We start from the raw sequence: 23014 nt of genomic DNA, 5'->3' as shown, positions 1-23014 counted from the left end.
ATGCCATGAAATACCCATCATCCTCATCTTGAGCTCAGAGATGCAGTGAGATGAACAAGTTAATTGATAAGAGATTTTCAGATTTCAGCAAAACTTCAAAACTTGTCAAGCAGAGAACACTCTGACAAACAGGCAGGCTGAAATACATTGTGTAGCTGTAGAGCTTCCTAATTGCAGAGCGGTTCAGAATACCGAGACAAAGTTTCAGACACACTGATGTGCAGACACAATCAACTGCTGCTGTGCAAACGCACTTAAAATACTATGTGCAACCTGGTTATCACTGATCCACCTAAGGCTGATTAACAATAAGCAAATTTTGTGATTGCTGCATAGATAATCTTCCATTAAAAGTTGTTTGCATATACATTTTTAACATTAGTATGTGATCATTCTTTGGCTGTCATAGCTATTTTCCAATTAAACTCTCTGCATTTTGCAGGATGTTATCACATCAAGAGCTCTCTTTTTTAAAAATGTTTTTCTTGGCAAGAGTTCTGATATGCAGGTGCTCACAGCAGATGCTGTGCTAACCCTTACCCAAAAACCACAGTGTTCTCTCAGCAGTGCAAAGTTCTTCAATTTTCCTGTTACCTGAGGCTACTAATTTCCATGAGAAGCTTTCAAATGGTTGGCACATTAACCCTTGGAAATTTGGCATGTGTTAAGAAAAAGCAAAAACAAATCATACAGTCCCAGCTACTGGCCTTTGGACTTTGCATTTCAAAAAGAGCAAGGTTTTGCTTTTACTTGCATTTTGTTGATCTGAAGAATGTGAGCCTCATGATTTCATAGTGAGAACCTCATTTGACAACTGTTGACTACCACTGAATTCTTCATCGTTTGTAGTTAAACAGAAACATTAATCCATAAGGACTCTGCAAGCCTTAAGTTCAATAAACAGCAATATTTCACTCAGGCATTTGAAAATGGATTTTTAATGAGAAACTTTGATTGAGATACTTTCAAACCCACAATACTGTCTGTATAACCAGAGGATCCAAGATGCTCCAGCTGTTCTTAGCAATGCACAAATGCATCAGAGGAGAGGAAACAAACAGAGACATAGAAAATGTTATGATTCCCATTTTACATTGAGGGAATTGGCCATGTATAAAAAAAAGACATTACTGTGCATCATCTGAAGGACATCAACACCCAGCACAGTCTCTAAGCAATAGCTAAGTGTCTTCATTTTTATTGCATCTTCATATTTCTCACTGAGGTTAGCTGATGTCGCCAAATAGACTGACAGCAGCAGAGGCCAGTAATTCCCAGGACAGTAGCTTAACCTCTCTCTATAAAGCAAATATTTGATACTAAAATAAACAAACAAAAACAAAACACAAAACCCACCTCAAAACAGTAACAGCAATGACAAAAAAAGACCAAAAACCCCCGCAGCCTCAAGCAAAACAACAATAGGCAGACAAACCAATCAACCAACCAGGGCAGTTTAAATCCGGAAGAAACTGAAGAGGCCTGGCAGAGGAAATATATCTGGCAAGGAATTCCTTTGTCACACTGACATATAAAGGAAAAAGACAAAGAGTGGTTCTCAATATTACTCGAGGACTGGGTTGGGAAACGTGAGAACAACTGACAGACCCACCATATTCCAAGAACAGGAGGAACACTGACTAATATCTACTTCTACATGACAGAGGAACTGAATGAGACAAGCAGGATCTTAAATTGAACTTAAAACTACATCAAACAATCCTTAGCTCTACCAGGTCTAGGATTTCTCCTGTCTCCCTGTCAGCTCCCCATCAGAAAATGCCATAGAAAGGAGAATTCCTTAAAGACATGCCAACTCAGTCTTCTTGTACTCACAATGGTACTGCTGAATGCCACTTGAGATTGGTTGCTATCACGACGACCAAGTGATCTGCTCCTTGTATGCCCCTGAAAGTGAGCCCTGGCACTCTGGGACCTCCTTAAAGGTCTCATGGTCCTCTGATAAGTGGCTGGTTTTTCAATATTCATTGGAGGAAGTGTGAATTGCTGAAGTTTTGCGAAGTCCTCATCTTCTAAGTCCAACTCTTTGTGCATTTCCAGGCGCTTGGCTGTAAACAGAAAACAAAACCTCACCTCTTACACTGTTCTTGGCATGGCTCAGAAGAAATTCCTTGTTTAGTTAAAAAACCCTTGAAATAAACCAACCAAAAGCTAAAACAACCCCAAAGTCCTAACCAGAAAAACTTCATTATCCACTTCAGCTTCCGGCAACTCCCTCTCTGCAATGTTTGTTATTGCAAGAAAACAAAAATGCACTTCAAAGTGATCAGTCATTTTTAAGGATGCTAGGTCTATTTAACTGCTCTTTGCAGTTGGCTGGAACTGGTTAATGAAATACAGTTTCACAAATTTGCTAATGCTCTCAGTCACAGAGCACAAACATCTTTCTGGCAGCTGCTTGCCAGCTTAATAAAATCCTTTGCACAACATAGGGAGAGAAAGTAGCAACCAAGGAGGGTCTGAGTCAAAAGTTCAGATTCAGTGCTGAATGCCAAGAGGCTTCAGATACAGCTTGCAGCTAAAGTTGACTCTAGGTGAAAATGAGCCTTCGTTCATATCACACTATGGTAACTACTTCTGGATCCACTGAGCTTGATTACTAACTAATCTCAGTTTGTGAATCTGTGAAAGATTGGCTGGCACTTATTAAGAAATGAAGAATTAAACGTTCTCTTTGCACTCTCAAGTGCAGTGCAGGAAACCAAAACAACTTCCCAATCTAACCTCCATATCATTTAAAACTTTCAGGAGTCTCCGTAAAGGGAAGTCCCTCACAAAAAGGATACAAAACCACTGACCCAGTCAGAAGGCTCAGGAGGCTGAAATATTAATATTTAAATTATGAAGATTTAGTAGCTGAGAGAAAAAAGCAAGTGTAGGAGTTTCCCTTACCATTTTCCTGATGTGAAAACTCATGTCCATCCACAGTACAGCGTCGGAATACCATTTTGTTTTCTGTTAGTGTCCCAGTTTTGTCTGAGAAAATATATTGGATTTGCCCAAGATCTTCAGTAATATTTAGGGCTCGGCACTGTATGGGCAAATCTGCTTCTTCATTATATAGGTCAATGTCATTGTGAATTAAAAAGACTTGGCCCAACTTGACTAATTCAATGGACACATAAAGAGAAATGGGGATCAAAACCTGAAAGAGATTAAAATCTCTGTGAGAACCAACCCGAAGGATGAATCTTCCAGAGAATGCTCTTACAAAAACACATTTTCTGGACCAAGGTAAATGCTGCTCTTACCCTCCTGAAAGTCAGAAATGATACACTAGCACAAACTACCTCTTGGTGTAAACCTGTTTAACAAGCAATGCCTTTATATGCAACGCTTCCTATCCAATAACTTCCCCACCGTGAAATAATTCTGAATTCATAAGATGCACAGATATTCTGTTTCAGTAATGAAGAATAAGCCCCTAAGGAATCTAAGCAGCTCAAAAAGTTCTCTTCTTATTTTACTCATATCAAAGAAATCCTGTCCACTTTAATCTCAGCAGATCTCAATCTCAAGAAACCTGAAAAGTAAATGTGATTTTCCCCCATCCTATTAATTGTTCTTTCTCAATTACGTTTGATCAGATCCAGATATATGAGCACCTTACTTTTAATTTAGCTTATTTTCTAAACCTGCAGAACCTTACCTAGTTATTATTCCCTGTAGGTGAAAACTACAAGTTTTGTTTCACTATTTTCTTGAGACATTGAGTGGCATTTCTACCTAGGAATGATGAACGTAGGCAAAAGAAAAAAAATAAACAACACCAAACAACTGATATTTGGATGTAAGCATTCTCTACACATATCCTTGATACTCTGGAGCTGTTCAGAGATACAATACCTGTTCTTCCTGTATATATCCCTGTGAGGTTTATAAGCAACAAAGAAAATTTGTGTTATAGTGCATTCCCCACTTTGATGATTTGAAAGACTCTTCACAAAATTTCCAAATAGGATCAAGAAAATACTGAACAATCTATTCATTGATATTATTTTCTTTATTACTGATTGTAGTCAGTTTTTAATACCTTCTTCCTTGAAAGTAACAGAGAAGCTTTGTCTTTTACCTGCAACAAGATTATCATAGTCAAGAACATGTAGAAGCCAGAAAGAACTGGAGACAGAAAATTGCCATTCTCATCTGGGACATCATAAGGTGGGTGTTCTGGGAAACTTCCAGACCAAATGCCATGCCCTGTAGGAATTATATGTGATATTGAAACACACTGAGCAGGACGGTGACTGATAAAGCTTCTGATATGGACTGCAGTGCTAATTAAGAAGAACGCTTCCAACTCAAGTACCCAAGCAGTGCTGCAAATCTGCTGAAGAATGCCAAACATACGCAGAACTTTGTAGCACATGCACATAACAGACACGTTGGGCATGGCGATTTTTTTTCCACCTGTCCTTCAGCAGGTTTCTCCCATGGCCCTTATGCCTGTGTAGATCTCTTCTCACTCCATCTTTTATCATGCGAGGATTCCATCTCTGCCACTTAGCTTTAAAAGTCCTCAGTGCTGAAGGCTCCTATTCCTCTTTCTAACAGAAAGATGTATCACTGTCTGCATAGACAATCTGAAATCTTCATAATTACATGCTAACATTAAATTAAAAATTAATTCAGGTAGCTAGTTTTTACATTTCCTCAATTCCCCGTCAGTTAACACACACTCCCAAATTGCACTACTACAGCTCTGGTTCAGGACTTACCAACATTCCATCACGATTTCTTTACCACCTTTCATATTGCCACTACAGACATAAATTTAATACAGAGTCAGAAACTTGACATGTAGCCAGCACAAATGACTTAGTTTCCACACACTGTCATTGCTCTAGATGCCCTTTTCCTGCCAAAATCCCCTATTAGTCCACTTTGTGCATCCAGTTCTGATAAAACTTCTATTAGCACCAATTAAGCAAGCGACCGTTTTGGAGCATCTGCCTACTAAAATCCTGCCAAAAGAATTAAAATTATTTCAGCAATATTTTCTGTCTGCTAGAGACTTCGATCACAACTGAGGATGCTGGTACAGCTATGGTGTACAACTCACTCCTTCCCCCTCTTTTTTCACTGTGTGCAAGGAAAATACTGATGGATTCACCTGTACTGTTTCTTCCTGGAGCCCTACATTCAGACAAGGTTGCAAAAAACTCACGGTAAAGCAGTGGGATCTTTCAAACAGATGAAAGTTGGTATACTTGTTCCTGCTTTACACGTTTCAACTAAACTATGAATATTTTAAAGTCTTTCTTCTTTTTCTTTTTTTTTCTTCTTCTTAACCTGAGCATATAAATTGTTTTTTAAATTTTTTTTCTTTTTCTTTTTTTTTTTTTTTTTTCATCTGAGACCACTTCAAACCTTAAGTTAAAGGACTTTATTACTCAAGGGCTCCTACACACCAGACAAAGACAAGTTCTAAATTGACATGACAGCAGTCAGGGAACAACGAAAATGAAGTCTCTCTCTCTCTCCCTCACATAGAGCTCAGTTGTCAAACTGAAATCCCATTTCTGTGCCAAGAAGGCCCATTGCAACATGAAGCAGCAAAATTAAAAAAGTGATTAAGTCAGTTCTATTGTTCATCTTTTTGGATGGCCTTTACTTCTAACAGTGTTACAGTGATGACTGACTGGTGGGTCACATCGCAGGGCTCTGGGGAAGGTTCAGGAAGGCTTGACAGGGCCACATGATTTGACTTTGTCTCTACAAAACTAAATCAGAGCAGTAACACTAAGCAAGTTATCACTGAGATGAAATAGATTAAAAAGAAAAGAGGCTTTGAACACAAAATTCTCATGGGAGCCTCTGTTATCTTTCAAAAGCAGTGACCCACTCAAAGCTTAGCAGGCTTAAAATCTGGCCCTTCTCCTCAGGGTTAGGAGATCCATTAATAGTGACCTGCCAGGGACAGATTGCTATCAGACCCGTAGGGCAAGTGGGTGCTTCTGCGCAATGAAAGCAAGGCCTTTGAGATCATCAATCAAGTAAATCAGAGTCAGATAACCTCAGCCCCATCTAGTTGCGGTGTTCAAGAAGGGAAGCCCCTAGAAAAATGCAATGCTCCTATTTAAGCAATTGATTCAGCTCAGCCTGTGCCAAAAAGGCCTTTGAGAAGAAGATAGCTTTAGAGATCGGGAACCAAATGAATTACCCATGTGCAGCTCATGGGTTGCTAAAGTCACCATGAAGATGTTTAGGAAAATGTTACAGAAATGTAGGTAAAGCTGCATCATTATATTTTTTAGTCATATAAGGAACAAGCAATATGAAAGTCAATGGATGCCATTTCCTACAGCATAGAGGAATTCAATGACACACTTTTGCTTCATACACACTGCCATGTCAGACGCTGTTGTGCCACAGTGCTTCTCTACTTCCATTTGTTGCACGGCAGCAAAAGGTAACAGAATACTGGTGGAAAGGTTCAACTTTTGCTGCCATTCCACCAACATCAGTCTCTCACATCTTGAGCCAACATGATAAAATAGGATACATGACTTTCAGAGCAGCACTCTATGCATTAAGTCAACAGCTTTCACTTGGTTGCGTTACACATATTTTATAGAGGAAACAGATCTTATCTGAAATATTTACAGCCATGGCTGAGTTTTCTTCCATCCAAATTGCTCAGATTTGCCATTTCAATTTGTATGTTATAAGACCAAAGAACCTAGATTCCAAAAGCCTGAGGCCTTCAGCTCTAGATCTGATCTCACTTGTCTCTGTAAGATCAGTTTTAATAATCATTGTAGAAAATAGGAATCAAAAGATTTTTGTCAGCGCTTCATACCTATAGAACCAACAAGACACATTATGAACAGGAGTCCCACACACAAGAAAATATCCATGTTCATCCGTCGCTCTATCTTGCTGCGCTTGTAGCGAGGACCATTGTTATTCAGCATGGCCTTGGTTTCATGACCTTCAAAAAGCAAATGGATATCATCATGTTTACATAACATTTTGCAGGTTTTTTTTTTTCTTTCGAAAAAAAAGCATTTCACAAAGTGGGATGATCATGATTAATATTAATTTATCTCCAGCTTCATTGAGGAACTGTATTGCCCATTTTCCCATTTGACTGAATGTCAGAATATATGAGACACTAAATCTAGGTAGGGGTTTACAGAAGAGCTCAATTACATTTCAGCTTTAAGCTGACACATACATTTTACTTTCTCAAAGGCAGCAGGTTCAATAGGAACAAGGATTGTACCAATATTCAAAACACTTGAGACTCAGAAGCACAGATATTCTCCTACATAACAGCTAAATCTCCTGGAGAATGGAAGGAAAAGGAATAATAATATTGCATTTTGGAGTTTTATAATCAACATGATCAGGTGCTATACTGGTCCCTGGAATCAACATTTGAAAAATATTGGAAATATTATTCATTAGCTATTTGGGAGCCACTAGACATGTTTCATGTATTAACTTAAATACAATCCAACATGTCAGGTCCAGCAGTGAAGTACACTAATGTTATTTACTTTTTCATCATGTGGATGTAAAGTGCTAACAAAACAGCAGAGCAAGGAATGAAAAAGAGCCCACTAAATCCTAAGAACACACTGAATTAAAATTGAGCTGGACTACTTGTAATTAGAAAAGAGTTCTGTAAGAAGCCAACAAGCAGAATTTGCTTTTTCTATTTTACTAATATCATCTAAACCATGGCTCCACAAATGGAATACCTGGATTCTATCTGTTGCTATGTTAAATTGTATATTTTATACTAATTTCTATAATAAAAAATAAAGGTCACGCAGCCTTGTATTTGCATTGTTGTTTATACGTGTGTTTAGTGTGTGAGAGGTACTGTTCGCCCATCTATCTTTTGGCTTTTCCTAGAGAAGTGATTTGAACCAAAAGCTGGAAGTAAGGAGTGATTTAATCACTGCTATTGGATTCGCTCCAGCTTTACATCAAAGAATATTAACAGAGGTAGAGAGCGAGAGAGAAAATTACTATCCAGCCTTATGTTCAGGACATTCACTAAGAGCAGGGACTCTTGGCTTCCCATTCCAATAACTATGTAATTTCTACACAACCCAGAGCTATGCTGGGGGGACCAACTCACACCACCAGTACTCCTTCCTTTTCAGCACACGTATTTCGCTTACTGTACCAAGTCAGCTAAGTCAGGGCACTACTTGTGAATCAGGAGGTGTGGGTTCACTCATGTTCAGCCTTTCCTTCTGTGAACAAATGCTTTTACCACTGAGTTACAAAGAAAATGAGAGCACTACAGCCTGCACGTGGTTCCTCCAGCAGCTCTGTAAATCTTGCTTCTCACTTCTCTTCTTACGTCAGTCTTAATGGAATATTTTGTGTTGAAAAAAAACAACAAATAAACAACAACAAATAAAGCCAACAACAAATGCCTTGGGACAAAGCTCTTTAGTCCCCCTCAAAGATTCCTCAGGGAAATGCTGATGGATTTATGCAGTGAAATTGGAGGAGCTTTAATTCCAGATTTCACCTCTCTCATTCCCCTCCACTTCAGCTGCTCAACAGGAAAAGGAATTTTCCCCACACCTCTAATAAGGATATAAGTCTGCAAGATATGAATATCAGAAAAGATTAGAATAAACTATACACAGGTTTGTTTTTTCTCCTAAAATCCTCACAGATTTACATGCTGTGTAACCCAGCACCTCACCTATCACACTCCAATACATTATCACTCAATTTCTGGATGCTAATGGCTTCATTTAAAACTTGTTTCCATTCTGGTACTTTATTACTGGAAAAGCATTTTTAATTCTTGATGCTGTCCCCATCACAGCAGGTAAACCGTGTTGGCCGTGGCTCTGTAATTTGGCTTTGGTGCATTAGTACTATTGCTTTATGTAAAATGTTTGGGTAGCCATGAAAGGTGAAACTCTACTTGGGTCAGATGAGAACTGCACAAGCTAAACAATGACTTAAGTGATGGCTCCACGCTTCACAAAGCATCCGTTAGAAAGTAAGATTGAGCAGTAATAGGGTTATAAAAATGGAGAATGTGCCATGTCACAATGTGACTGATTTTGGATGTTCAGAAAAGGTCATGGACCATGATTAAAAGCCAGAATACAATCAATGTCAAAGAAACCTAGAAATGAAGCTGGTTACTGGCTCAAGTGAGTCTAATTTTAGAAGAGAAAGAATAAGCCTTTATTCTGACATGAACAAAAGATGTCAGTGGGAAATTGAATTGAAGTCTTACTCAGACCAATGACACCACATCTTGACAATCATTAAAACTCCAACCTTTGCAGCTGGCAGCTTAAGCAACATTAATACAGGCCCACATTATGATCTTTGCTGTTGGTGAAGGAGCACACTAGGAAATGGCTAGAGAATGAAAATGGGAATCCTGACAGGAGAAGGTAAGACATGGATCTCTTAAAGCAGGTCCATGATGGCCGTGAAGTTGAACAGAACGCTCAAACACCTCTTCTGTAAAGAGCAACTGTGAGAGTTGGCATTGTTAAGCCTAGAGAAGGCTCAAGGGAGATGTTATAGCAAACTTCTAATGTGTAAAGGAGCCTTAGTAACAGACAGAAGAAGAGGATGGAAAAAGAGGGTGGATTTAGATTGAATATAAGGAAAATAATTTTTTTAATAGGGGTTGGAACAGGTTTCCCAGAAAAGGTGTATATACTTCATCCCTGTCAGTTTACAACCAGGCTGGATGGGACTTTGAGCATCCTGATCTAGTGAAAGATTTGCCTAACCATGGGGCAGGAAGGGTCAGAGCATATGATCCTTAAAGTGATCCTTAAAATGATCCCTTCTAAATCTGGCTATTCTATAATTCTGAGAAACTACTTCAATTCTATAGGAAATAATTCCTAGAGATATTTGTATAGTAGTTCCAAAAAACAGATGATAGTTTTGGAATTCTCCTATGCCTGCCTCTCTTCCCTTGGTCTGGTAGGCACCATTCTTCCCAATGCTGTTTACAAAGATAGGAGTTGAAAGACTAACAAAATGAAGGTTGCAGAAATATATGGGAGTTGTAGCCATTTAAAATCCTCTTTTACAGCAAGGAAATAAAATGGCCAGTTTGTGGAAGGGAATCCAAGGTAAATGACTCTTGCAAAAATGGTGATTTTTATTCTCTTGTTAGGTGGCTCAGCCTTGAACCTCATTGATGCTTGTTATACATACATCACCTGACAAGACTCTTCCAGAAATATAAAAATAACCAATAATGAGATTGATCATTGTATTTAAACTGACTATTTTCATCAGCAAATGAAGAGGCCATAAGGAGGGAAGTCAATACACTGTTTATGAAGAGGAAGAGGGGACAGATGTCAAAATCAGTGATAAATCACTCTTGCTGAATAAAAGCAGTGGTAACGCTCTGAAGGTAAAAGAAGCTGAGAAAAAGATGAGCTGACCCACTGTTGAACCTGGACTGCTGTGTTTGATCTGGACTCTGACACTGTCTGGTGTGGTTCATGTATCTACAGCACGAAATGCACAATTGCAGAGACATGCTATATCTATGTCAGCACGTAATGGATCTTCAGCTGCAATGGTTTCTGCTCTGAGGAGCCATTGAGATCTCTCTTAGGGCAGCAGTGAAGATTTTATGACCAATGAAATTAGCATTATAATCAGAGCTGCAGAGCTGAGAGTTAAACTAACCTTATCAAATTTAACTGGTCTAGATATCTTTGCATAAATGTAGCAAGATATTTGACACACACAGGCGTACTGTCACTTGTCAGAGAACCAGTATAGGATCCCTTTGCTTTAGAGATGCGGGAGTAACACCTTTACTTCAAAAGTAAAGGTGTATGCACTCTTCCCTTTGACCTACCAGTTCTTAAAACTAAATGTCAAATTACGGTGCAAGGTTAGACTACTCATGTTTACTTGAGGATATTTACAGGGAAATTCTGTGTTTAGTGAGATAGAATGTACTTCTTACCTGCATATATAACAATTCCTATTGCAACTTCAGTATTTCTGATTGTACATCCACGAAGCAGAAGGCTTTCAATGTTAAAACCAATCCGTTCATGATTTGGCTGTTCCCTGGGAAAATAAAAAGACAAAATAAATAAAGCAGTTTCATTTTCTGTTCTGATAAATCTCAAACAATTTTTTTTTTGTGTTCATGTCCAATTCAAGGTGAAATCAAGAAACTGTGAGGAGCCTAATTTGTTTGTGCTTCACTCAGCTTCAGTGAAGACTCCAGTAAGAAGTCACAGAAAAGTCAAATAACCACTAGAGGGCTTTTCATCTTTGCGAACCTCAGCTCCCTCGAGGAGTGTCCGGTCTGAGGCTTTCTCCCTCACCCACACGGAGTGGAAGATTTTTCTGGCTGAGGAAGTTCCATCACACATCTGCTCCTTCTGCTAGTAGAACAGACAGGTGAAAACTTACTGAAAATTGTAAGCTCAGTACACCATCAGGCGGGCAATTGGTTACTTGCCTCTGAAAATGAAAACTATTTTTGCACAGATTTCTGTTATGAATTTGTGTAGGCTCTTCCTGAAACCAAAGCTGAGATTTTTCCACTTGAACTGATTTTATTAAATATCAGCATAAGGTGAGAGTTCTTCCAGAATACGTATATTTTATGACTCTCTACTGGATATTTGGTATTGCATTTACCAGCAAAATGCAGTCTTACTTAAATGAGGGGCAAGGTTCAGTGCTATTTATATGTGTGCAATCCTGTATCTGTTTGCAGCTGCACATGGCAATGTGACATCAAAGGGAGGAGTAAAAAGGCTCAGAGACCAAATAGCTATAAGATAGCAGAATGATGGCTTTGATCAAAGACCCTACAGAGGAAGAACACAAGGCAGCTCTGGCTTGCAGTGTTAAAAAAGAAGGTCACTGTTATACGCTGAAGAGCAGGTGTGTAATTTCCAAAGCAGCTTCAGATTATAGATCTTCTGTTGTCTTCATTGGAATTTGACCATAATGGGAGTTATCACAGAGTGTTTTCTGTACGTGAAGCCCAGGCTTCAGCGCAGTGAGATTTAAGTATCTCACATACGAAGTTACATTAGTAAATTTAATTCAGATATCTTTGTCAGCGCATTTTAAAAGGTAACACCAGAACTTCCTTATCCTAGGGAGCTAGCTTCAGCCTTGGCAAAATCACTAAGCAGAAGCCTTCCTACATCCCCTTTCAGCAGTGTTTGCTGTGGCCAGAGCACACCAGGCAGATATCACTAAGTTCGTGCTTATCATTTTTAGCAGAGACAGTTCTTCCACACTGCTGCAATTTTACAGCAAGGAGATGGACATTCAATAAGGGCTCTTGGAGAAAAATGTAAGCTGGCAGAACCGTGAGGGTGCACATCTCTTGGAGCAGCACTGTAAGCTGGCCATACCTTGTTTTGCTGAGAGTCCAGTTTTTGTTTGAATACTACTCAAAGTCATTTGGGTTTAGAAAACACCTCAGACAAAAGTAGACTGAAGAAGAGAACTCCACCGTTAGTAAATTATTTTCCACAGAATTCTTTCACCTACCCTTGAAGCAGGGAGAGAAAGGCAGCTAATTTCCTACTGCACCAAGCAGGTGAGATGACAGACATTTCCAAAATAAATATCTGCTATAGATTTTCAACAGAGATTTAAGGATGTTGAAGCCAGTCCTGAACATTACGGGTGTGTTTTTGTGTGTTTTCTTGTGACATATTTCTTACATTTGCACAATATCAGTGTTCTTGTGCTTTATTATAGCAGGCTAATTGTAAGGATTGGTTCAATTTAGTTGATAACTAGTGGTCCACTAATCTAGCAACCAATACAGACTTGACCTATTCAACTTGTTAAGGTATCACAGAGGAGGGAAAACAGGATTGCTGTATTGGGTATAATTTTACAGCACATAAATTCTCAAAACCAGATTAGGAATGATGAGGGCTAATGGTCAAGAATCTGCTGGTTTTACTCTAGTTCCCAGGTTCAACATTCTCACTGCATCACTGGAAAGACTTTAACTACTAGTTTAGCTACTAGTAAGCTTTTAATACACTATTCTAATGCATTGGTTTCATGTAGAGTTTTGGTGCTTGCTTGTGTTCTTCAGCTGTAAGAAAAAATTAGGTTTGTGTGTCGGATCCTGGATACCTTTTCCCCATGGCCATAAATATGGAGAAATAAGAACAATGCAGATGGATATCTTTCAACATTAGAAAGGATTTACACAGAAAATCTAGCCTAGCCTAACCCTCAGGTCAAACACAAATGCACTCATGTCAGAATTCTGATAAGAGCTGAAGCCTTGTGAGAATAATTTGTATAAAACAACTGTGAATTCAATGGCAAGCTTTTGTCCTTCTTTGCCTTGAAGCCCAAATTCCAGTCTGCATAATCTATTAAATTCTGAGTCCAGGAATAGATAATAGTAATGTCTACCAATTTCTGCAAAATGCATTACTTCCATCTATATCCCCCCACATGAAGCACTAAAGCTGAGATAGACAATGTATTTATGGATAACAAATACTTACATGTATCCTTTGAATTTATTGAGATCATTGTTAGGCATTTCACAGATGATGGTATTTTGGAAAAGTTCTGGTTCAAACGAAGTATTCTGCAAGAGGAAACACAGGGAATGAGTGTCAAATCCAGAGTAATAGCTAAATACCCATGCCATATCAGCACTAACAGGTAAAGTTTAAGCACAGTATCAGAGGTAAAAATAACAGGCTTGGTAAACCCACCTCACCAAAAAGCAGGGGTTTGGAAAAAATAAATGCTTAGATCAGGTTCACAGCTTGCCTGCAATTGTTTACTTTCTCTATAAGGTAAATTCATACACAGACAGACAGTACAGCCAAAGCTGGAAGTTGCCAACAGTTTTCATCTTTAATTTCTCAAATAGCACTCGCTCAAATCAATTCTTGCTTTACTTATTTTTTGTCAACACAAATCTATTGGACAGCAAAGCAAATTTGAGTGTGCAAATTAATGTAATTCGTTGTACAATCAAAAGGATATTGTCATGGTGTAGCAGATCTGAGATTTTCCTTGGCTGGATTATCAATTATAAATTTTAAAACATGCTATGAATTGTATCATACAATAGAGATGCTAGTTAGTGGCAGCACCTGCCCTCATTTAAAGTAAATGTAACAAATTTTTATAATTCTCTGTTAAATAACAACACTCTTCAGGCAAAAGCAAGATCAAATGAAAATAATTGCAATATTAATATGGATTTTGAAACATATTAGAAGACTTGTTTTACCAGCCTGGAGTACATGAGAATAAAATGAGAGACCATGCCTTTAAATAATTTGAATACATTCAAATGCGACTAAAATAAAGACTAACAGTAAAACAAGGAAACAAACAAAAGATCCCCTCAGAAGGAAGGGAAGTGAAAGAGCCCAAAGTGCTGGGAGAGACAAAATAAGATGAAGCTCACTGGGCTAAGCATGTCCTGAATTAGAGCTTGGAGCTGAATCAAGACACACACTTTTGCTTTATTTTCTCCTCATTCAAGGGAAAAGGCTTGCTTTTGGGGCTCTTTGAAGCAGTCTGGAAAGCCAGCTTCATGAAAGGCACATGTTTGCCATAACCTTTTTTCCTCAACTGAAAAGATACTGAAGACTTTCATTTAAGATTAAGAATATGTAATAAAAATGGGATGTGAGAAACATGAAAGAGAATAATTACTGCTGTGAGATAAAAACCAAAAGAACTGCAGCCGACTTGAATCCAAACTCCTCTCATTAGGAAATTCAGACCTGGAAATCAGATCTGCTGCTGAGCTTCCTTATCTTCTTCTAAAGCAAGAGAGACTTCCAGAAGTCACACTCCTTTGGAAACTGAAAATCTCGAGAATCTCCTAGTGGAATTCATCACAGCTTTGCCAGGCTGTAAAAATTTATCATGGTGACAATGCCCTAGCCTCATTTTGCTCTCATTCTTTTTCTGAGCAATACGTAATTCTATTTTGTATATGTATGTTCAAAATCTAAGTAAGAGCAAGCTGAGAATCTGATCTAAAAAATAAGTTTTGGAGGAAAAATACCTTGATGAATTCAGCCTAGAGAAGAGAAAGCTGCAAGGAGACCTCATTGCGGCCTTCCAGTATTTAAAAGGGGATTATAAACAGGATGGGAATCAATATTTTACAAGGGTAGATAGTGATAGGGTAAGGGGGAATGCTTTTAAGCTCAAGAAATGAAGGCTTAGATTGGACATCAGAGGGAAGCTCTTCACAGAGAGAGGGTGAGGTGCCGGCACAGGCTGTCCAGACATGTTGTGGATGCTCTATCCCTGGAGGTGTTCAAGGCCAGGTTGGATGGAGCCCTGGACAGCTTGGTTTAGTACTAGATCTGGAGGGTGGTGGCCCTACCTGTGGCAGGGATTTGGAACTTGATGATCCTTGAGGTCCTTTCCATCTCAAGCCATTCTGTGATTCTATGGATACCAGGGCAGTTTGTATAACATTTGTCTCACGTGAGTGAATATTTTTAGACTCTCTTTCAAGAACTCTGTGGAATCTTGTCCATCTCATGAAACTCAAGAGTAAAACTTTATGTTATCATTACTCTAGAAACATTTGTGCAACAGGAGAACAACAAGATGCAACTAAGCAGGAGCTTAGAGGGCTCATTACTACCCAATAGGTTCCTAGCTAGAAAAGGGGTAGAGAAAGATGATTCTTCTTTCTCCCTCCCTCTCCCTCTCTCTCTCTCTTAGTAAATAAATAAATATATAGTTATTTTGATGACAAAAGTTTTACAGTTGAAAATTCAGGTCAGAAAGTGGCTTACAAGAAGTTTCCTTTGTCTCAGCATTTTAAAGGTAGGGGAATTCAGCATTCCAAAGAGTTTCCTAAGCAGAAGAACTAACCTCAGTTCATTCTCTCCTCCTTAAAGAGTCACATTTTATAGCTGCAGTTAAATCTGGGAAGTTTTATGGAGCAATTAAATCATATGATTAAACAAAGCTCCAAGAACAAGGAACACGTTGCAGACAGGGAGACTAAAACCAACTTGTATGATACCTAGTGCATTGGTTTTGTTTTTTTTTTAATCAACATGCTATTTACACTAATAATTTTAAATAACAGGGTAATAGAGATGATTATTTAATCTCTGACCTTCCTGAACACCGTGGTCATCATGGTTAGAACTGCATTCCACTCTGCTTACGTAACAAGACTTCCTAAGTGTAAAGGCTTCTATGCATGCGGTGTATCTACATAATAACTCAAAGACTAAACAAAATAATCATGTACAGTCTGAAGCATAACTAGTACTGAAGTGTTTTCTGATTTGAAAGTAGACTTCTCCACTGCACTTTGTGGCTTTACTTTGTGGCTAGAGCTGCTAGAGCTGCAGAGCAGTCAGACTGCTGCTCAGAGCAGTCCTTGGCTGCATGGGCTGCGGTTTCATAGATTTTACCTGGCTGGAGAACCCCATGACAACTCGTCGCTGTTTAAGGTTGGTCTCTCCATCAAGGTTGGCAGTTTCCAAGTGGCAGATCCCGTTCTGATCAGAGGAGTACAGCAAGAGGATATCAGCTGGGATGGTCTCATTACACTGCAGCTGAACAAAATCTCCCACTAGGACATCTTTCCAGCACTTCTCAACATAGGCACGGTCTTCCCTGCGGCATCAAAAACATGTCAAGGGTGAATAGTGACAATAGGAAGGCAGGCTCCCTGCTAAGTGGGGTTTTGATAAAAGAAAGTAGGGCAGTGGTGCCACATTGCTGCATTTTTTAAAAAGACACAGAGAAACACCTAGAAACTAGTGCTTTAGACAGTTTACTAGTACCATTTCACCATATCTCACATGCAAAGTAAAATATCTACATGGAGTAAATAGAAACTAGAAGAAAATTTCTCTTTCGTTCACTAGCACTGGGCCTATATTCTCCACAGCAAAAGCCAGAAAGTTGCTCAGACTAACAAAAATGTTTTTAAGTATATTAGACAAGAAATACAAACATTTAAAAATATATATTTTTGAGTATGTCACAGATACTTTCAAGCGTCAGCGTATAGACCCTGAAAGAAGTAAAGAATTATCATACTTCTGCTTGCACCAGGTCTCTCCAATTTGTAATTCTCAAAAGATAATTAAAAATCTTAAGCTTAGGTAGTAGATACAACTTAAAAAGGTAGAGCAGCCAACAAATGACTCCGTAGCATTAAACAAGAAAACAAACAAACAAAAAACAAAACAAAACAAAAGGCAGCTAGAGCCTAAGATGAATGAAAAAAGGTAAGGAACAAAGGGATTCTAACTTAAAAAAAAAAAAAAAAAAAAAAAAAAAAAAGAGGATTGAAGTTTGAGGAAAATAAATGACTAAATGACTATTTCATCAACAAACTGGCATTCAACAGTTCAGGATACAGCAATAGTTTTTGAAATAACCTTTTCAGTAATTGATCTCTCAGCTGCTCTTCATCATCTAAATCCACTGAAGACTGCAGAATATACTCTGCAATTAGTTAAAGGGAAAACTGCAAAGGCAGCAATGGCTCAGTTCATTATGAGAAAATTATTTTTTAGTATAAATAATTGTCATCTTGTATGTTGCTCTGTAAGACGGAAAATGCTCACAACACTTTACTAGACTCACAGTAAAAGGCTTTTCATAATGACTCAGTCTCATTTCTGCCAAAGTCTGGCCAAAGTCTACTGTGTACTAACCTGCCTTCCTTGTCTTGGGGAAAGAGGAGTCAGCCCTAATGCTGTCAGGCAATTTGTGGCAGTTGGCTCACATCCTTATCTAAAAACAACATGAAAAAACTGCTTCCTGCAAAGGTTACATGCAGTTACAGAAGTCCACACTTCCTGGTGGTATTCACTTTTTATTAAAACAAAAGAAGAACAACAAAAACCAGAAAAACTCCTGTAACTATGTAAAAAAATCTTTGGTGCTAGAACTGAGATTCATTAATAATAGCTAAATAATGGTATTGTAGCAATGATTTTTCCTTCCTAAATGTTCATTCTTCTTTCTGCTGCATTTACTTATATGCATATCCTTGCTTCCTTTGCTCAACAATAGACATAAAAGATCACACTGAGAAACAGATGTTTGCTGTAAGTGAATCTGATATTGCTGATCTTTGAAACAAAAATTCCAGAACAGTTTCTACTTGAAAAATATTTAAGCAGGTGCACGATGAGTATTTATTGCACAATGAAGTGGATGTTAAAGCTAATATAGGAAAACCACTAAGCAATAAGGAATTCTTCTCATATCTAATGCTTTCCTGGTAGAATTCCTCGTTTGTTTAAAGCGTGATTACAGAAGCAGTTTCATACAAGCAGATGGGCTGTCTTGCTACCCTAGACATCTAGATGTCATGTAGAGTTTGTATATGCTGTTTGCCAGGACATCTGCAAGGCAATCCTACTTTTCTCTACGTCAGCTGTTGCACAGCTCTGTTGTTTATGGAACATTTCCTGCTCACAGAATGCTATAGATAGGCCTTACCCAGCTGCCTGTTTTCTACGTCAGCCTAAAGAAACTGGGTTAATAAAATAAGCCACAGAAATCATAGATTTGTAGTAATTTTTCAGTAACAGCCAATGAAACTTACGTTACCCGTGTGACTCAAGATTCGGTTCTTACACTAATTACAGAGGAGACAGTGAGTCAGAAAAGCCAAATGAGCTCCTCCAGATCAAAGAGGTTGTTTTCTGTTGCATAGGGAATAAAGTTCAGGAATTTCTAGTCTTCCAGGCTTACATTCAGGTGAAGGGTGCCCCTCTCTCTCAGTGAAAAAAAATAATTCAGTGAAGTACATTTTCTTCATAGAGAGCTCTATTCTCTGAAAGGAGCTGTAAGATTAGGAATCCTGCAGAATAAGGGTTTTCTAAAATTTTGCTGAGAATTATTAAAGGATAAAAGGAAGAAAAGGTTCACAAGGAACCTCTTGCACCCCACAACAACACTGGTCCAATTGCTCCAAAAGATTTCTCAAATGAAGCAGTTTACTTCCAGTAATTCCCATAACGGGGAACACTGCCCTTTTCCTGTTCACTGATTAAGGTTCATAGCTCATGCTATGGCTGCTAAATAAACACAAGAGCTTCGTAAGTCTGAGATGGTTTGTCAAGAGATGTATAAAAAAAACACACATATTTATGCAATAAAATAACAACACATGGTGATTTTCAATAGGTGGAGAGTTGAAAGTCTGATTCTCACGGTGGAAGGCACCACGGCTGTGGCACATCGAAGTTATGCTCTAGGATGAAAGTCTCTCCATTATCTTCTCTCTTTCACCAGTCAATTTATCACCATCACACTTAAAAGCATTCCCTCACTGCCCTGGAACAACAGGTAGCACAACAACACCCATCACAGGGTAGTGCAGACAGAAAGAGACAGCCTGGAACAGTCACAGTGAAGTCTGCCAGAATTTGATATTAGACTCGTCATATCTGATGAGAAGGACCAAATTGAATAGGATTTTATGAAGGAATTTTAAGGGAGAAAGAATCATACAAAAATGCCTGCTGTGGCTGGAAATTGTTGGGGAACAGGAATAAATTACTGTTGACACAAAGTCATTTCACATTCTTTGACTCAATAAAAATGAACTTCAAACAAAGACTGGGTCAGGAGGGGTGGTGAACAGAAGGAAGTAAGAAAATATTGCGCTGCTCCCAAGAGGAGATGAAATAAAAATTTTCTATGTGCATGTCACAGCACGGCTATGAATCCTAGACTGTCTTAGAGGAAGATCTTCAGAAACTTCGTCATGTATAAACAACAACCAATTAGCTCAGTGGGTCTGGTTCCTCTGAATTACTAAAAGTTCCAGTTAACTTCCCTTGCAGTTTGTAGTAAAGATGTTACTTTGTTTTTCACCTGAAAATTACCATTAGACTGTAATATCAGACACGTTAGACAAAAATAAAATAAAATAAAATAAAATAAAATAAAATAAAATAAAATAAAATCAGCATAACATATAGGCAAATCCAAATGTTTTTTACTGCATGTAATTCATTAGAATGTAATATTTGAAAATGGTCCTACTAAAGGATCACTTTTTCAAAAATACTCCAACACACTCAGTGCTTTGCCATGAACAGCTGGAATTCCACAGGTGTTTAAACTTTACAGCCTATTTTTGCTAATAGAAATTGAACACACACTGTCAAAGATTTTACCAGCTTTTAAATGGAAAACTCAACACTGTACTTTCAAAGACCATTTTAAGGCTATGAACGCAAGGTTAGGAGCTGCTGCCATAAAACCTTGAAAAAATGACGACACAGGAGGAGGAGATTAAGAAATTGAGGGTGGCACTAGACTAGAGAGGAACTGCTCCTGAAACCTGCCCATAGCTCACAATACAGCACAACTTCACTCAGTATTCCTGAGCTGGAGCTATCATCTGAGCCAAAATATCTGTGCCAATTCATCCTTGGTTTATACCATGTTACCATCATTTAGGGGGAGGCTGTTTCTGTCTTGTGGACATCACCAGCATCAAAACACTGTATCACTTAGTAGCAGTCAGTCCAGTAAAAGGACTTAGCAAGCACCTATAGCCACTCCCCCCCCCAACAGCTCTGCAATTTCAGCAAACCTTTTAATTATAGATAGAACTCTTTCTTTTTCTAGTCAAACGGAAGACATCTTTAATTATATCATTTTGGCATTTCAAACTCCTTAATACTAGAAGCAAATCCTAACTTTTTATGCGTTAAAACTGTCTGTAGCATCATACTATGGATGTTACAATCTCAATGATAAAACCATCTACACTCAACTTCTGTTAACGTTCCAAGTTTATATGGACTTCCGCTAAGTACCAGAAACTTAAAAATATATTTTTTGCAATACTTTGGTTTTAACTTGGTTGTTGTTTTTTTTTCTTTTTTTCTTTTTTTTTTTTTTTCTCCAACGCTGTCTTGTTTTGTAACGACCTGCTCCAAATGAGGAAATAAAGTAGAATTCAAAAGTATTTTGAATACACATTGGCTTAAATTACAAAAAGCAATGTAATAAAATCTATCAATTAATGTAATTAGGAACATTTAATTTATTCTTATTTTTATTTATTGTGTGTGAATATTCCCTAGAGAAATATGCTGTGACTCTACTGGCACTATCTGGAGTGAATAAGTAACTCCAAGTCAGTGACTTAAAGACCGCTTTTATCTTACAAAGTTTCTGGAAGCCTTAGCCTAAGTCATCATCTTTGCTACAGTCATTTCCTTACACGATCACGTAGCATCTTCAGGTCACATAGCAGGTAGCATTCTGCTCCTCTCCAGGTTTTAGACGCATTCAGAAAAAACATACTTAACCCAGATACAAAAATTCCATACAACCTGGAGTACACACAAAAGCTGTATAGAGCAGAGGATGCAGACTGCCAGTGACAAGGCCATGGAGACAACAGTACCATAGCATGTCTTGGGTTGCAAGGGACCTTAGAGATCACCTAGTTCCAACACCCTGCTGCAAGCAGGGTAGCTAATATACTCACTTATACTCACTTATAATATTAAGCAAACCAGTGTCCTGTATCTTTGATAATGGATACCGAGTAGCAGTACTATCATAGCAGACAATTACCCTGCAGTTAACAGTAGTTTATTTATATTGCTATTTTATACAAAAAAGATTAAATTATCAATGTTTGTTGCTGCCTTCGAAAAGCATCTTCAGCCATGCAAAAAGCTGGAGTATGAAGCCAGGAGATTCCCTGTTGTTGATATTCATCCACCATCCAGAGGAAGCAGCAACAAGATATAGAAGTCTTGATGCGGCTGTGCCAAAGCAAATCCAATGCCATTTTGCCCAAGGCAAGATGGTGGGACTTAAAGCAGATCACAGGCTTGAGACTCTTTTTCTTGGTGTATAAAATGAATCCAATAAAGCCTCCAGCAGAACTCTAGTCTTTAAAGTTATGCTTTGTTAGAAAACAAAAATAATAAAGTAGAAAGAAATTGTTCTTCAACAAGCAAAAACTCAGTGCTGCTGAAGAAGACTTTAAATGAATATGTTGGCAACAAACCTCTTTTTGCTTACTGTGCCCCTTGGCAGGATGATGTTTTCCTCTCCTTTCTACTTGACAAGCTTTCAGGCTCACTTTGGGTTGAATGAACTGCATACGATGTTTCCTGGGTCCAGAGAAAAGTTGCCTTTTTTTTCCCTCTAAAAGATTTGACAGTAGGTCTACTCCTGTTTGCAAACACTTCCCCTCCCCTTCTCCACTATCTCCCAGACACGCTGTTCTTTCGCTGCAGACCCTGTCTGTCACTGCTGCCCTGAAGAAAGCAAATGCTTTTCCAGATGCTGACAGCACCCAGCAGAGGTGCAGTCTCTCTTCCCCTCAGAAACTCTGGCTGGTCAGAGTATATGCAGGAGGTTGAAGCTGAAGGCAGTCTTTCTCTTGACTATTCAGCTGCCTCAATTTTAAGAAAAAAAAAGTATACAATAGGTACTGTAACTGGTAAGCAAGCAGATCTCCATTGCGGTCAGAAACTTCCTGCACAACGTCTCCAACATCTGCCTCATAAATTATCACACTGAATTACAAATCTCAAATGAATTGTGATATTTTCATTCTCTTTAAAAATTGCTTCCCAGCTGATAGCAGTCCTGACTCAGTGTAATGCAATGATGAGGTCTTTGTTTTTCCCTTATTTTCACAGCACTGCTTTGCGACTACCTTAGGGTAAACGCTGATGCAGAAGTCTTTAAATCTTCTCAGACTTTATACTAAGCAAATGCAGAATCACAACAAAGTCCAGTCTTTTTTTTCCTGTGACCCAGACACCTGCAGACCTGCATGGGAAGAGGAAATTGATCCTTACAGGAATTTCTTGAAAGCCACGGAGTCTGTAAGCACTGCAGAGAAAAACTTTTCTATACTGAGTGCAGTCAGGTTCTCTCACCGGTATGCCTGCTGACTTACCTAGTTGTCTGACAACACCACTGCATAATTCAAAGGACATACACTAGGCTTCTCTGAATCACTGTATCAGATATCTGAGTGTAGGTGCTT

The 23014-nt window shown here is 38.5% G+C and overlaps 1 protein-coding gene across 1 annotated transcript in view; it reads right to left on the bottom strand.

Moving 5' to 3' along the window:
- ATP10B (ATPase phospholipid transporting 10B (putative)) overlaps nucleotides 1–23014 on the bottom strand; it is a 61177-nt gene that overhangs the window by 21265 nt on the left and 16898 nt on the right. The window contains exons 4-10 of the mRNA XM_042880688.1: nucleotides 16425–16629; nucleotides 13512–13597; nucleotides 10967–11073; nucleotides 6824–6955; nucleotides 4094–4221; nucleotides 2914–3166; nucleotides 1837–2069 (exon numbers count right to left, since the gene is read on the bottom strand). Of these exons, the coding sequence (XP_042736622.1) occupies nucleotides 1837–2069; nucleotides 2914–3166; nucleotides 4094–4221; nucleotides 6824–6955; nucleotides 10967–11073; nucleotides 13512–13597; nucleotides 16425–16629 (1144 nt within the window). The remainder of the gene's footprint in view (nucleotides 1–1836; nucleotides 2070–2913; nucleotides 3167–4093; nucleotides 4222–6823; nucleotides 6956–10966; nucleotides 11074–13511; nucleotides 13598–16424; nucleotides 16630–23014) is intronic.

The sequence above is a fragment of the Lagopus leucura genome, unplaced genomic scaffold (assembly GCF_019238085.1).
Source record: "Lagopus leucura isolate 7727_CA_CO unplaced genomic scaffold, USGS_WTPT01 Super-Scaffold_100027, whole genome shotgun sequence".
Classification (NCBI taxonomy): Eukaryota; Metazoa; Chordata; class Aves; order Galliformes; family Phasianidae; genus Lagopus; species Lagopus leucura.
This window is presented reverse-complemented; position numbering and strand designations above follow the sequence as displayed.